Source organism: Canis lupus, chromosome 23 (genome assembly GCF_048164855.1).
Source record: "Canis lupus baileyi chromosome 23, mCanLup2.hap1, whole genome shotgun sequence".
Classification (NCBI taxonomy): domain Eukaryota; kingdom Metazoa; phylum Chordata; class Mammalia; order Carnivora; family Canidae; genus Canis; species Canis lupus.
The window spans coordinates 27,577,694-27,593,695 of record NC_132860.1 but is presented as its reverse complement, the minus strand read 5'-3'; the positions used below and the strand labels follow the sequence as shown (position 1 = coordinate 27,593,695).

General features: G+C 38.6%; 1 protein-coding gene across 21 annotated transcripts in view; it reads left to right on the top strand.

Annotated features, from left to right (window-relative positions):
• C2CD3 (C2 domain containing 3 centriole elongation regulator) overlaps nucleotides 1–16,002 on the top strand; it is a 152,199-nt gene that overhangs the window by 11,795 nt on the left and 124,402 nt on the right. For all 21 annotated transcript variants that reach the window (XR_012015670.1, XR_012015669.1, XM_072794551.1 and 18 more), the window contains exons 4-5: nucleotides 10,477–10,700; nucleotides 11,650–11,897. Coding sequence is in view for 19 of the 21 variants with exons in the window: in XM_072794551.1 (XP_072650652.1) it covers nucleotides 10,477–10,700; nucleotides 11,650–11,897 (472 nt within the window). In the remaining 2 variants the exon portion in view is untranslated. The remainder of the gene's footprint in view (nucleotides 1–10,476; nucleotides 10,701–11,649; nucleotides 11,898–16,002) is intronic.

Sequence of the window (16,002 nt, the reverse complement as noted above, 5' to 3'; positions counted from 1 at the left end):
TGAGAGGACATGACTGATAGTGGGTAGCAGAATTCAAAAGTTTTTTGGTACTAGTTTAGAAGAGAGGTTGATACACTGCCTGGTGCTCCATATCTGGCTTTCTAACTAAACATAGGTTTTACATTTTCAAAAGGTCATTTATTTATTGTTTAAGATTTTATTTGAGAGGGTCGCCTGTGTGGCTCAGTGGTTGAGCGTCTGCCTTCGGCTCAGGGCGTGATCCTGGGGTTTCCAGGATCGAGTCCCACATCAGGCTGACTCTATGGAGCCTGCTTCTCCCTCTGGCTGTGTCTCTGCCTCTCTGTGTGTGTCTCTCATGAATAAATTAAATCTTAAAAAAAAAAAAAAGATTTTATTTGAGAGAAAGAGAACGCTAGCAGGAGGAGGGGCAGAGGGAGAGAGAGAAGCAGACTCCTCCCTGAGCAGGGAGCCCTATGCAGGACTTGATCCCAGGACCATAAGAATCATGACCTGAGCCAAAGGCAGACACTTAACCGACTGAACCACTCAGGTGCCCCTTAAAAGGCCATTTAAAGAAGAAGAATATACAATAGATAAAGCCTAAAATATTTATACTCTGCCTCTTTGCAGAATAAGTTTGCTGACTTCTTTTTAGAATATTATGATTTGTTTGTAGACCAAAGAGAAGCAAGTGAAGAAAGAAATTGAAAATAAGGGATCCCTGGGTGGCGCAGCGGTTTGGCACCTGCCTTTGGCCCAGGGCGCAATCCTGGAGACCCGGGATCGAATCCCACGTCGGGCTCCCGGTGCAAGGAGCCTGCTTCTCCCTCTGCCTGTGTCTCTGCCTCTCTCTCTCTCTCTCTCTGTGACTATCATAAATAAATAAAAATTAAAAAAAAAGAAAGAAATTGAAAATAAGAGGATAATTGAGCCAGTAAAATCATGAAGAGAATTAAATAATGAGTTTCTATCATGAACACAATTGCTAGGGTTTCTTTGGGATGGAGGAATTACAACCAAGAGGCATGGAGGAGGAACATTTTGAGATAGACAAAATTGAAGGGGTTTCATTCTGATCATTTTCTTATCAACATTTGTTGTATGTCTATCTACCACATGTTAGGCATTATGTATTTTATTTCACTTTAACTTTTTGTGTTGTTTTTCTTAAATAGAGATATGCCAAACAGTATCTTATATATATAAAATACATAAATAACCACATAGTGAACACTATTGTCTCCTCACCCAGGCTAAGAGATATTAGTAGTACCCTTTTGCAGAGATGTGTTCCACTATGTGGATATTCCATAATTTATCTATTTGCCAGTTGGTGGACATTTGAGGTTTTTTTTCCTTACCACTTTTTTGCTGCTTATAAATAAAGCAATTCTTTGTGTAGACACATGTTTTTATTTTGGGGGAGGGGAAATATCCAAGAATGGAATTACTGAGTCATGGTTAACTTTTTAAGAAACAACCAAACCATTTTCATAGGGGTGGTGTGACTTTATTCCTATCAGTAGTATATAAACATTCTCCACATACTTGCTAGCACTTGGTTTGGGTAGTCTTTTTAATTTTTGTCATTCAGTGAGTATGTACTGCTATCTCACTGAAGTTTTAGTTTGGATTTCCTGATGATTAATCTATTGAGTATTTTTACATAGGCTTTTGGGCTATTTTATCTTCTTCAGGGATTCACAGGCTGTAACTTCCAAGGCAAATCTGACTCACTCAACACCTATATTTGTAGATTAGTTTTATTAGAATATAGCCGTACTTATTCATGGTTGTCGATGGCAGTTTTCATGCTGCAATAGCAAAGTTGAGTACAGTAGTCCCCACTTGTCTGCAGTTTCTCTTTTGGTGGTTTCAGTGCAGTCAGGAAGCAGTCCTAACTTATCCTCAGAAGTTTGATAGTAGCCTATCACTATGTCACAATGCTTATGTCATTCACTGCACTTAATCTCATCATGTAGGCATTTTACCATCTTATCACTAGAAGAAGGATGAGTACAGTATAATATATTTTGAGAAACCACATCCACATAATTTATTTTGTTATTGTTATTCTCTTACCATGCCTAATTTATAAGTTAAACTTTGTCATACTTATGTAAGTATAGGAAACATAGTATATATATATGTATATATATTCTTTCTCTGTATATATATATATTCTATATATATGTGTGTGTATATATATATATATATGATTCAGAACTATCTGCAGTTTCAGGCATCTATAGGGGTCTTGGAACGTATCCCCCGTGGATAAGGGGGAGCTACTATAATTATGACAGAGACTGTATGGTATGCAAAGCCTAAAATAACTCTCTGGCTTCATAGGAAAGGAAAAGTAATCTGTGCATCTCATGGTTCAGCTTTAAATAGTATACATGCTCAAATAGTGATTTCAGTTAGATCAATAATCAGTGTTTATAGTATAGCTAGATGGGCAGATTGGAAGATGAGGTGGTAGATGGATGTGGGATTGAGCTAAATTTATATCTTCCATATTAAGTCAAAAGATAATGCCTGAAAACTGAGGGAGGATCAATATGTGACATAAATATAAGGACATTATTTGGAACTATAGAAGTAAATACCCTAAGAATCAGGGGCAGGAGTTGAAAGTAGCTGCCTCTCAGAAAAGAAAAATATGTACGTCTATGTGAGGGGCTCATTTTTGTAATAAAACTGACTCTTTACATGAATGCAAAATGTTAGTTTAAAAATAACTTTTGAGGAAAAAAAATAACTTTTGGGGCCCCTGGGTGGCTCATCTGGTGAAGTGTCAAACTCTTTTTTTTTTTTTTTTTTTTTTTTTTATTTATGATAGAGAGAGAGAGAGAGAGAGGGGCAGAGACACAGGCAGAGGGAGAAGCAGGCTCCATGCACCGGGAGCCTGATGTGGGATTCGATCCCGGGTCTCCAGGATCGCGCCCTGGGCCAAAGGCAGGCGCCAAACCGCTGCGCCACCCAGGGATCCCAGTGTCAAACTCTTGATTTTGGCTCAGGTCATGATCTCAGGGATGTGGGATGGGCTGCATTGGGCTCCACACTCTGCTTCTCTCCCTTTGCCCTTCCCTGAGTGCGCTTTCTCTCTCTCTCAATCTCCCTCTCTCAAATAAATAAATAAAATATTTTTTTAATAAAAATAACTTTTGAAAAATAACACATAGTGAGTGATGGAGTTCTTGTCATACCACTGATTTGCTGTCCCCCAAAACAGTCATGAATTGACTAAATATGGAATCCCTCTTGTCAAGTGGTAAATGAAGCCAATGGACAGCTGATAGACTGGAAGGTGAATAGAGGTGACTTTAGACCATTGCTATAAAGATCAGGTTCCGTCAGACCTCAAGAAGACAGATGCATAGTTACTAAAGGAAAACTGAGATTATGGAGTTAGAACAATTTTAAATAATAAGGGCCAAGCAGGCTGGAGGTTGCTCAGAGTACTTTGACAATAAAGATCATCGGAACCAAGCTGACCAAGAAAGGAAGCTTTTCTGTATTCCATTATTGGTATAGGTCAGATGTTGAAAATAACAAGTCAAACAGACTGACGACAAGAAAAATCAACTGCCAGAACACTTGAGTGATTGGTTCAGTGGTTGAGCGTCTGCCTTCAGCTCTGGGTGTGATCCCAGAGTCCTGGGATCAAGTCTCAATTCCGGTTCCCTGCAGGGAGCCTGCGTGTCCCTCTATCTCTCTGCTTCTCTCTGTGTGTCTCTCATGAATAAATAAATAAAATCTTTTAAAAGAAAAAGAAAAATCAACCATAAATATAATAAACTTTAAAAAAAAATACCAAACTTGGGGTACCTGGCTGGCTTAGTTGGAGGAGCATGCAACTTGATCTGGAGGTCATAAGTTTGAGCCCCGTGTTGGGGGTAGAAATTAATTTAAAAAAACTTTAAAAAAACCCTCATATGAGCATGTAACATAATACATACATATATATGATTATTTTAAATTGAAATTAGAAAAAACTTAATTATAAATTCTTTGCTTTTGAAATCAGTTCCTTTGATATGACTAAAAACTCAATACGTTTCCTTCTCTACCAAGTTTTCAATACCAGATGTTTTATATTTGATGAGCATTACAGCATTTTTTAAAACCATGTAAGAGGGATACCTGGGTAGTTCAGTGGCTGAGCATCTCCCTATGGCTCAGGTCATGATCCTAGGGTTCTGTGAGTGGACTCCTGCATCAGGCTCCCTACAGGGAGCTTGTTTCTCCCTCTGCCTATGTCTCGGCTTCTCTCTCTGTGTCTCTCATGAATAAATAAATAAAATCTTTTAAAAATAAAACCATTTAAGAATAAAATTTAGTTTTTATTCAGTTTCATAACAAAATAACTGTTCACAAACATGGCTGCCTTTATTTCCAAACAAAGACAGAATCTTGGCACAAAAGTTGGATTTTATTTCTAAGATATTCTTAAAATTTAAGATATTCAAGCGTATTTAAGCTTAAATATTGTACTGCACTGCATTAACTTCCATGTTGCACTGTCAGTATAAATTGAGAAAGGCAAATTGAGCAGTGTTGGTTTTCATAACATTGGAAATCAAAAAAAGTCTTTTTGGGATGTTGGTCTTTACAGTTTTAGAAATATATTTCATACTGTCACTTTGATGTCTGGAAACCCTATTTCAGCATAAAAAATACAGAAAAGTGGGATAGATGGTTCCTTGCCAAATAAATTTTCCAAAGATAGAATCATAAAAAAATGAATAAATTGAATCACATTTTATATAGTTCCTTGTGAATCCACTTGGAGATAAGTCATTGAGTAATTTATATAACCTCTCGTGTCAATTAAAATAGTCCTGTATTTGATCAGTGGCCTTCCTGGTGATCTGGGGTGGGATTTCTCCTGGAAAACATAAACCAGATGACTTCTTTTAACAAGCAAAAACATTTACACTGCACAGAGCTTCATATATATATGTGTATATACCACCTGGTATTCATGTAGGAAAAACAGATTGTAATACTGCTAGTATTCATACCACCTAGTATTCATACCACCTAGTATTCATGTAGTAAATACCACCTAGTATTCATGTAGTAAAAACAGATTGTAATACTGCTGATCCAGTTTATCAAGCAAAACGCTGACCACAGTAGTTTAATTTATATGTTAATTATATATGTATTTTGTTTGATTTTTTTTTTTTTTTTAATTCATGAAAGACACAAAGAGAGAGGCAAGAGACATAGGGAGAGGGAGAAGCAGGCTCCCTGTGAGGAGCCTGATGCGGAACTTGATCCCAGGACCCCAGGATCATGACCTGAGCCAAAGGCAGATGCTCAACCACTGAACCACCCAGGCAGCCCTGTGTTGTTTAATTTTTAGCTTTTTAGATGAAGTAAACAAGATAGTAGATTTATGGTTCTTTGTCTTGGCAAAATGTTGCACTTTGAATTTAAATTTTGAAACAAGTCTATTGTCAACGAAAAGAATCATCCATTGTTATCAATCTTTAATAAACTTTTTAAGACCTTCCTCAGTTTGGAGAAATACCATTTCCTCAATTTGTTTGCCATGAGCATCTCCTCCAAAAGTTTTTAACTCGGGTAAAAATTCTCATTGATACTTTAAATAAACACAGCTGTCAGCGAGTTGTTTTATTTGCGTTCTCATCAACTACAAAGAAAAGTACAAATTATTTATGTTTTTACTCAGCTTACCTTGTAAGTTTATGGCCTACTGCTAACATTGGGAACACCTATAATTTTAATTATACCTACATATGCAAATGTTGTTTATTATTCACAAATTCGGCTACATTCTTTAATACATGTTACCATCTATAAGAGACTTTTGTACCTTAAAATTTTTTATCTTAAATACATAATTTCCTGTCACAGGAGTACCACTTATTTTATTCACATTTAAACTCTAACTAAAATCTGTTCCTTTCTATTTATTCCATTTTTATCATCTTTTCTACATAGTAATTATCATCCTACTGTAGTTTGTTTCATAATGCTGTCTTTGACGATTACATTTTTCCCCCTGGCAGTCACATTTTCTTTGGTTTATTTCACCATTAGGAATAGTCTTTTTCACAAAGAAATATGCCTTATATTTCTTTTGAAAATCGTAGGTCTCTAGTTCTCTCTTTCATGGACACAAGAAATATTTCACTTTCCTCTTGATTCTACCTTAAGAGACACAATAGCCTATGGAACCCAAAGACAGGGATAGTATAAACTCTGTACACATAAATTTGACAATTTAGATGAAATTGATCAATTCTTTGAAAATGACAAACTACCAAAAATCACTCCAGATAAAATATGTAACCCGAATAGACCTGTAATTATTAAGGAAATTGCTTTTGCAGCTTAAATCCTTCCAAAAAATAAATCACCAAGCCAAGATAATTTCACTGGTGAATTCTTCCAAACATTTATTTTTTTTTAATTTTATGTATTTATTCATGAGAGACACAGAGAGAGAGAGAGAGAGGCAGAGACACAGGCAGAGAGAGAAGCAGGCCCCATGCAGGGAGCCCAATGTGGGACTCGATCCCAGGTCTCCAGGATCACGCCCCGGACTGCAGGCAGCACTAAACCGCTGAACCACCCGGGCTGCCCTCTTCCAAACATTCAAAAAAAGATATAGCACCAATTTTGTACAGTTTTTTCCAGAAAATAGAGAAAATACTTTTCAACTTATTTTATGAGACTTGCACCACCTTGATAGCGAAATAGAGGACAGTACAAGATTTAGACCAAAAAATAAGCCTAAAAATCCTCAAAAAAATATTAGCAAGTTGGGTCCAGCAGTATATAAAAAGAGTGGTAAGACCATGTCCAAATGGGGTCTAATCCAGGAATGTGAGGCTATCTCAGTATTTGAAAATCAGCCAATGTGATAAGCCATGTTAATAGAATACTAGTAAATCAGTAAAAAGGCATGAACTACTGATACACGAACCATGCTGATGAATCTGAGAGGCATTATTCTGAGTGAAAGAAATCCATCTCAAAAGATAATATACTATAGGTTTCCATTTTCATGACATTTTCAAAAAGCCAGAACTATAATGGTTGAGAATAGATCAGCTGTTGTTAGGGATTAGAGGTGAGGAGAGTGTGACTCTCTCTTGGGAGAGGGATAGTCCCAGGGAGTTTTTTGGAGTAATGGAAGTGTTCTCTGTCTTGGTTATGGTAGTGGTTAAATGCATCTATTCATAGGTTAAAATGTATAGGAGTGTATAAACACAAAAATATCCATTTTATTATAAGAAAGCAATATTTTTAAGTGGGATGATAATAGCGCTCTGCCTCATTGGGACATGGCTGGGGACTTTTCAAATTGGACCATGTACCCTGACTAAAGCTACTAGTCTACTTGAGCTAATTTTTGTCACATTGTAATGGAGACCCAGCATTGTTGGATCTTCTGATTTTTCAAGAGAACCAGAATTCCAAAATTTTACATAAAATCTGGTATTTTAAAGCATTGTTAAATAATTTTTAGTTTAAAAACTAAACAGTTTTTAAAGTGATCTTTATATATATATATAAATTTTATTCATGAGAGACACACAGAGAGAGAAAGAGAGAGAAAGAAGCAGAGACATAGGCAGAGAGAGAAGCAGGCTTCACACAGGGAGCCTGATTTGGGCTTGATCCTGGGGCTCCAGGATCATGCCCTGGGCCGAGGGCAGGCACTAGACCACTGAACCACCCAGGCGTCCCTGTTAAATAATTTTTTTAAATTTTAAATGCTATGTTGACCAGCATAAGACTGAAAAATAGACATACTAATATGCTATCACTGATACTGATAGATGTTATAGTAGATAATTTTAGGCAGCTTAGTCCTGAAGAGAGCCTTGTGTCATTAAGAGAAGAATATGAATGTCCTTAGGGTTGCTCTATTATGGATGTGAGAATCTTATGGTAAATTTGTGGTATTCATGGATGGCATGGGCTTCTGAAGAGATGTGCTATGTTTAGGTGACAGAATGATGGTCTGGGGAAGGTACTAGAAAGGAATAAGTCAACTTCCCTTCTCTTGGCTAGTAAAAGAAGTAGTTTCCATTGGAGAAGACTGTGGAGAAATTAGGACATTTTAAGAAAGATGTTCAATTGAAGTGGTAAGGTAGTTTGTATAAAATAGAAATCCTACAGGGCTCCATGAAGGGGTTGGCAGAGGAGTGAGCACAATGATAAACATAATTGGGAAGGAGCATGACTGAGGTGGATAAGAATGATGATCTGGGAGATGAATACAGGAATATATTGGGTACATTATGTGGAAGCAGAGGTGTTAGGAGTGAAATCCTTTGGACTTGTAGGAAATCCTTCTCTTGTTCTACAATATTCTATTTTATACCTCTAAAGCTTAACTAATGTTCTTCCCTTCACCTGGAATGTTCTACCTCAACCTCCCTTAGCCTTATCTGTATCATTCGTATTTAAGATTCTAAATCCAGATGTAAATATTTTCACTTCTGGAAACTGTCCCGGCTGTTCCTCACCTCTCCCCCAAGTTCAGATTCCTCTTTCTCTTACCACCCAATACACATCTCTACCTCAGAGCTCACTATTTTGTATTAAAAATATTTTTTTAAGTTCCCCTATAAGGTTCTAGGGTCAGGGTCCATGTTTTATTCATCTCTTTGCCTCAGACAGGTAGCACAGAGCCTTGCGCTGAGCTAGTATCAACAAATATTGTTAATTGAACAGAGGAGTTAAGCTAGCACATGTTTTGATTACAAGATTGTTGTGGCAGGAACCTAGACTTTCTTCTTTCTTTAAGGACGACTGGTAGTATAGACCTATAAGCTGTTTTGTGATTGGTTCAGATCTACTTAGAAAAAGCAAAACTCAGTAGCCAGACAGCAGGTCATTATTAAGGCCAGGGACATATGCCTTTATTCTCAGTGTCATCTTTGTTTCTAAAATATAGTGGCAGTCTTTTGAAAAATGATGAATGGTAAGGGAATACTTTCTGACATTTACATTGGGCAGCCAGGACTTTATGTGATGCTGTTATAGCGATCACTACGCATAGTATTTATCCAATGGCATTCCTGTCATTTGTGTTTGTAGAAAATCTTGATGGTGAATAGATTTAAAGGACTTTGTTACCTGGTTCAAGAACAAAATTCTCATCAAGACCCAAGTGTATTTTATGGAGTCTGTACCTTGGCAGTTTCTCTGTACAAATTATTCCATTGACCTTTCCAAAGACATCTTAAAATATCTAACTGCAACCTTTCCTTTTTGTGTTAGGCCCTTCATCATTATTTGACTCTTTGGCTGCTTGAACAATTCCTTCTGCTTTCTCTGTCATTATAACTGAACTTTCAACACCATTATTCTTTTCTTTTGTGATATATTCTTCAATTTCTTTCCTAAAGCTTTGTTTTAGACTCTACTTTTTAAGTAATTTGTTCTTCCATTAGACTTTTCAGAGGTCTGGAGAGCCTTTTAATAGAGAACATGAACTCAACAAGAATGAGATGATAAAAGAAAATTCAAGTGATTACTTTTCATATTAGTGTTTCTCCTTCTTTACCCTGCCTCATCTCCAGCATAGAACTAGGGTCTTAGTTTTCTAAAATAACCAACAATAAGGATATGGAAGGTGTTGTTACTCTCTTATTCATCAGACATAAGAATTAGGCATTATTAAGCATAATATACCAAGTGCCTATGCCTATTTGTCCATACAAAAATGAAAAAGACAAGTTCATACCTTCAAGGAATTAAAATTGAATCAGGGTAATGAATAAGCTAAAAGTGACAAATATCTCCTGTAAGCCTCTGCTTTTTTTTTTTTTTTTTTTTTTTTTTAAATTTCCAAGTAGAACAATACCCTTTCCTGACAGAGTTATATCATCACATGAGCCTCTCTGGGTGAGGAACTTAGCACACCTTGTGGCCCATAGTAAAGAGTTCAGTAAATGGGGGTTATTTTGATGGACCAAATAAGCAGAAGCATGAAGAAGGGAGTGGCCATGACATCTCTACTTGGACACGGAGAAGTTTTCACAGGGGCACTTGGGTAGTGCAGTTGGTTAAGCATCTGCCTTTGTCTCAGGTCAAGATCCCAGGGTCCTGGGATCAAGCCCTGCATCTGGCCTCTGGCTCTCTGCTCAGTGGAGAGTCTGCTTCTCCCTCTTCCTCTGCCCCCCCCCCCAACTTGTGCTCGCTCATGCTCTCTTTCTCTTAAAAAAAGATCTTTAAAAAACTAAGAAAAGTTTTCACAGAGAAAGTAATACTGAAGGAAATTGCATATACAAGGCATAAGAGAATGAAACATAAGGTACATGTAAAGAACCCTAAATAATTGATATATCTAGGAGAGAGGGATGGAGGAGGGGAGCAAAGTGAGAAGTGAGGCTTCTGCAGGAATTTGAATTTGATCCTACAAAGAATGGGGACCATTAATTTATATTAAGCAGGGAATGTTAAAATTAGTTGCTATAAAAGAAAATTTGTGATATATTACATGTGTATCTCTTTCAGGTCTCACTTGCCCTGGAGCCTCTGTCAGAAACTTATAACAGCTACAATCCTCTTCCTACCCCTGATGTGACAGAAAATGTACATTTATCTGAGCAGGAATTCAGAGAATATACTGAACCCAGCAGCACCCAGTTTCTGGTTCCATCAAGGCCTCATAAGATGCCTACCACCAAAATTGATGGAAAAGAGTTAGAAGCTAACAATAGTAGTTCAACCACTCTAAGGTAATTACCACAGTCTGTCAACTAACTCCCACTGTACTCGTAATTTCTTTCCTTTATTTGTGTTTGAATAAAAGACTAAAAGTAGTCATTTCTTCAGCAAATAAATATCAAGTACTCACTGTGTGCCTGGTCTAGTACCAAGTACTGGGAATAGAAATTAATAAGAGACAATTCTTGTCTTTGAGGACTGCTCACAATCTGGTGGGGAGGCCAATGCAGATACCTAAGTATAAGTCATGTACAGATGCTATGATAGGGAAAAAGAGGGAAAGGGCACTATTTCATGAAACAGGATGGAGCGGGAGAAAGATTTTTATTTTATTTTATTTTTTTTAATTTTTATTTATTTATGATAGTCACAGAGAGAGAGAGAGACAGGCAGAGACACAGGCAGAGGGAGAAGCAGGCTCCATGCACCGGTAGCCTGATGTGGAATTCGATCCTGGGTCTCCAGGATCATGCCCTGGGGCAAAGGCAGGCGCCAAACCGCTGCGCCACCCAGGGATCCCAGATTTTTATTTTAAATAATTGCAAAGCATTTGCTTTGTGTCAGGCTCTGTACAGAGCTCTTTCTTTTTTTCAAGATTGATTTGTTTGGGAGAGAGAGCACACACACTTGCATGTGCTCAAGTGGGGGGAGGGGCAGAGGATCTTCAAGCAGATTCTCTCCTGAGCATGGAGTCCAACATGGGGTTCGATCTCATGACTTAAGATCCTGACCTGGGCGGAAACCAAGAGTCAGACACGTAACTGACTGAGCCACCCAGGCACCCCAACTGAGTTCTTTATTTCATCGTCATACTTGAGCCACAACTATACAACTGTAGATAGAACATCTATTATTTATTTCATTCGGGAAATGAAAAACAGATTTCCAAAGTCTAAGCTACACTGCTGTAAACTACTGATACTAAAGTAGTTGCTAAAGTTCTCCTTTGTTTTATAACAGGGGAAAGGACCACTTGTACTTTGCAGAGAACTCTGATACAATAAAGGACTCTTTCTTTGGATTACAACACCATCCTAATTCAGGACAGAGTTTAGAGTCTATGACTCTGAAAGGCAAGGCCCCACGGAAGCAGATGTCCCTTCTTAACAGTTCTGAATTCCAGCCTCAAATTAGAACAGTGGCCAAGAGTCACAGTGACTCATGCATTCTTTCTTCAAACAACCCCCCTACCAAGGACCTTCTTTCAGGTATGTATGTATTTGTGAACCAAGTCTAAGCTATATTTATTGGGATTACTGTTTGTTAGCCAGTCTTCAAAGAGAACCAAGCCTTCTGTTTGAAATAAATAACCAAATAAAAGTGAGTGATTTCACTGTAGTTCAGAATTGCTCACCATTTAAAGACAGCTCTATTAAACCAGTAAGTTACTACTAAATAATTACTGGGTGCTTCCAATTATAGGTTTAGGGAAGGAGCCATTTAAAATGAACCTGGATACAGGGGAAAAGTGTTTATGATAAAGAGATTATTCTTTATTTTTTCCCAAATAATTCAAGGCAAATGCAGTTTTCATCTCATCAGCAAATTTACTTGTGCCACCATACAGAGGCTAGTACTAAATCTGTTTCACATTCTGAAAATTCTTGGTCTCAGTGGGAACATTCAGTGCACAGCAACTGCTAATCTTAAGCCTGGGAATTAAATATGACTTACAGCCAAGCAGAAGTAGGAAGCAGTTAGTTTACCTGTACAAGGGCTTAGACTGAAATAAAGAAATCCAAATAGGATTATTTGGGAGTAGTAGTATAAAAGCAATTTAAATAACCTTACATTACATGTAATGCTCAACCATTTATCTCTGTGACAGCGGGGGCATAGCAATTTGTCTCCATCTTTACAAGCAAATTTCCAAAGTAGAAAAGCTGCAGCATTAGTAGAAAAATCTTTAAAATAACTATTTGGGTACATAATTTACATTAGTAAGGATTTTTTTTCAAGAAGACATCCTTCATATTTTTTAAATGAAATTGTCTGTGAGCACTTATTTTTGAAAATATACTCTGATTACAATCTATTAATTTTATTCTTTTATTATTTTATTTTATTTTTTTAAGATTTATTTATTTATTCATGAGAGGTACAGACTGAGAGAGAGGCAGAGACACAGGCAGAGGGAGAAGCAGGCTCCCTGCAGGGAGCCTGATGCGGGGACTCATCCAGGATTCCAGGATCATGACCTGAGCCAAAGGAAGGCGCCCAACTGCTGAGCCACCCAGGCGTCCTTATTCTTTTATTTTTAAAAAAAATTTATTTAAATTTAACTAATTAACATATCATGTATTATTAGTTTCAGACATAGAGTTCAGTGATTCATCAGTTGCATATAATACCCAGTGCTCATTTGATAAGGTGCCCTCCTTAACACCCACACCCAATTTCCCCATTCCCCCACCCACTTCCCCTCCAGCAACCCTCAATTTGTTTCCTATAGTTATTAATTTTAATCTTCAGTGAGATCCTATGCCACATTAACAAGAACAGATCATTCCACTATACAATCCACAATTAGTTCACACCTGGAATATTTTATGTAGGCACCAGACTTTGAGAAAGATATTTGAATACTCTTTAAGCAGTTACTTATTTAGTACCTGTCAAATGTCTGGCATTCTTCTAGGTGTCAGGGATACAGCAATTTAAGTGAAAAAAACAAAAAACAAAAAGCAAATTTCTGCCTTATGGATCTTGTATTCTAGATGGGGAGACCAATAATAAACTGGACAAATAAGTAAGTATGTAGTGTTAGATGGTGATAATGGCAGTGGAAAAAACAAAGCAGGGCACATAGAGGAGGGGATGTTAGTTTTACATAGGTTGGCAAAGGAAGACCTCATTAAGAATGTAACAGGAGAGTAAAGATCTAAAGAAGATGAGTTCCTTCTGAGGAGAGTAACTAGGTTTGTGAGGGGACTACCAAGAGATTTTTAGCTTCACAAAAACAGCTACCATTTATTGAGCATTCATTATGTGCTAACTACTATGCCAAGTGCCTTCTACACATAATCTTAAAAAAACAAAGTGAAGAGACAGGAGAGCTCCGTCCCGGGGAAGCAGGAGCTTCACCAATCTTCCCGGGAGGAAAGGCCTCGCAGGAAGTTGGAGCAGGACCCCAGGAGGGCGGGGATGCCCTCAGGCTCCCTGAGACAGTAACAGACACCTGTGCCCCGGGAGATGCGCCGAGCTCCCTAAAGGGCTGCAGCGCGCCCAGCAGGACCCGGAGCAGCTCGAAGGGGCTCGGGCAGCGGCTCTGCGGAGGGGGCTGCGTGGCTGGGAGCGCGAATCCAACGGCGCAGGCCCCGGAGCACAGGGTGCCGGGGACACAGCCCAGGATCCGACCTCCCCCCCGGGACAGGCAGAGGCCGGGAGGGCCCAGGACCACAAGGACGCTCCTGCCCCGAGCTGAGCAGATCAGCGGCCCGGCCCCAGAGCATCCAGGCCCTACAGACAGAGAGCTCCGGAGTTACTGTGGTAGCTGACTCCAGGGCTCCAGAGCTGGCCGCTGCCACTGGGGTTGTTCCCCCTGGGGCCTCATGGGGTAAACAACCCCCACTGAGCCCTGCACCAGGCAGGGGGCAGAGCAGCTACCCCAAGTGCTAACACCTGAAAATCAGCACAACAGGCCCCTCCCCCAGAAGACCAACTAGACGGACAAGTTCCAGGGGAAGTCAAGGGACTTAAAGTATACAGAATCAGAAGATACTCCCCTGTGTTTTGTTTTGTTTTGTTTTGCTTTTTGATTTGTTTACTTCCCCCACCCTTTTTTTTCCTTTCTTTCTTTTTCTTTCTCTTTTTCTTCTTTTTTTTATTTATTTCTTCCTTTTTTTCTTTTTTCTTTTTCGCTTTTCTTTTCTTCTTTCTCTCCTCTCTTTTTCTCCTTTTCCCAATACAACTTGTTTTTGGGCACTCTGCACTGAGCAAAATGACTAGAAGGAAAACCTCACCTCAAAAGAAAGAATCAGAAACCGCCCTCTCTCCCACAGAGTTACAAAATCTGGATTACAATTCAGTGTCAGAAAGTCAATTCAGAAGCCCTATTATACAGCTACTGGTGGCTCTAGAAAAAAGCATAAAGGACTCAAGAGACTTCATAACTGCAGAATTTAGATCCAATCAGGCAGAAATTAAAAATCAATTGAATGAGATGCAATCCAAACCAGAAGTCCTAACGAGGTGGAAGAATGAGTGAGTGACATAGAAGACAAGTTGATGGCAAAGAGGGAAACTGAGGAAAAAAGAGACAAACAAAAGACCATGAAGATAGATTAAGGGAAGTAAACGACAGCCTGAGGAAGAAAAACCTACGTTTAATTGGGGTTCCCAAGGGCGCCAAAAGGGACAGAGGGCCAGAATATGTATTTGAACAAATCATAGCTGAAAACTTTCCTAATCTGGGAAGGGAAACGGGCATTCAGATCCAGGAAATAGAGAGATGCCCCCCTAAAATCAATTAATACCATTCAACACCTTGACATTTAATAGTTAAGCTTGCAAATTCCAAAGATAAAGAGAAGATCCTTAAAGCAGCAAGAGACAAGAAATCCCTGACTTTTATGGGGAGGAGTATTAGGGTAACAGCAGACCTCTCCACAGAGACCTGGCAGGCCAGAAAGGGCTGGCAGGATATATTCAGGGTCCTAAATGAGAAGAACATGCAACCAAGAATACTTTATCCAGCAAGGCTCTCATTTAAAATGGAAGGAGAGATAAAAGAGCTTCCAAGACAAGCAGGAACTGAAAGAATATGTGACCTCCAAACCAGCTCTGCAAGAAATTTTAAGGGGGACTCTTAAAATTCCCGTTTAAGAAGTAGTTCAGTGGAACAATTCACAAAAACAAGGACTGAATAGATATCATGATGACACTAAACTCATACCCTTCAATAGTAACTCTGAACGTGAACAGGCTTAATGACCCCATCAAAAGGCGCAGGGTTTCAGACTGGATAAAAAAGCAGGACCCATCTATTTGCTGTCTACAAGAGACTCATTTTAGACAGAAGGACACCTACAGCCTGAAAATAAAAGGTTGGAGAACCATTTACCATTCGAATGGTCCTCAAAAGAAAGCAGAGGTAGCCATCCTTATATTAGATAAACTAAAATTTACCCCGAAGACTGTAGTGAGAGATGAGGAGGGACACTATATCATACTTAAAGGAGCTATCCAACAAGAGGACTTAACAATCCTCAATATATATGCCCCGAATGTGGGAGCTGCCAAATATTTAAATCAATTAATAACCAAAGTGAAGAAATACTTAGATAATAATACACTTATACTTGGTGACTTCAA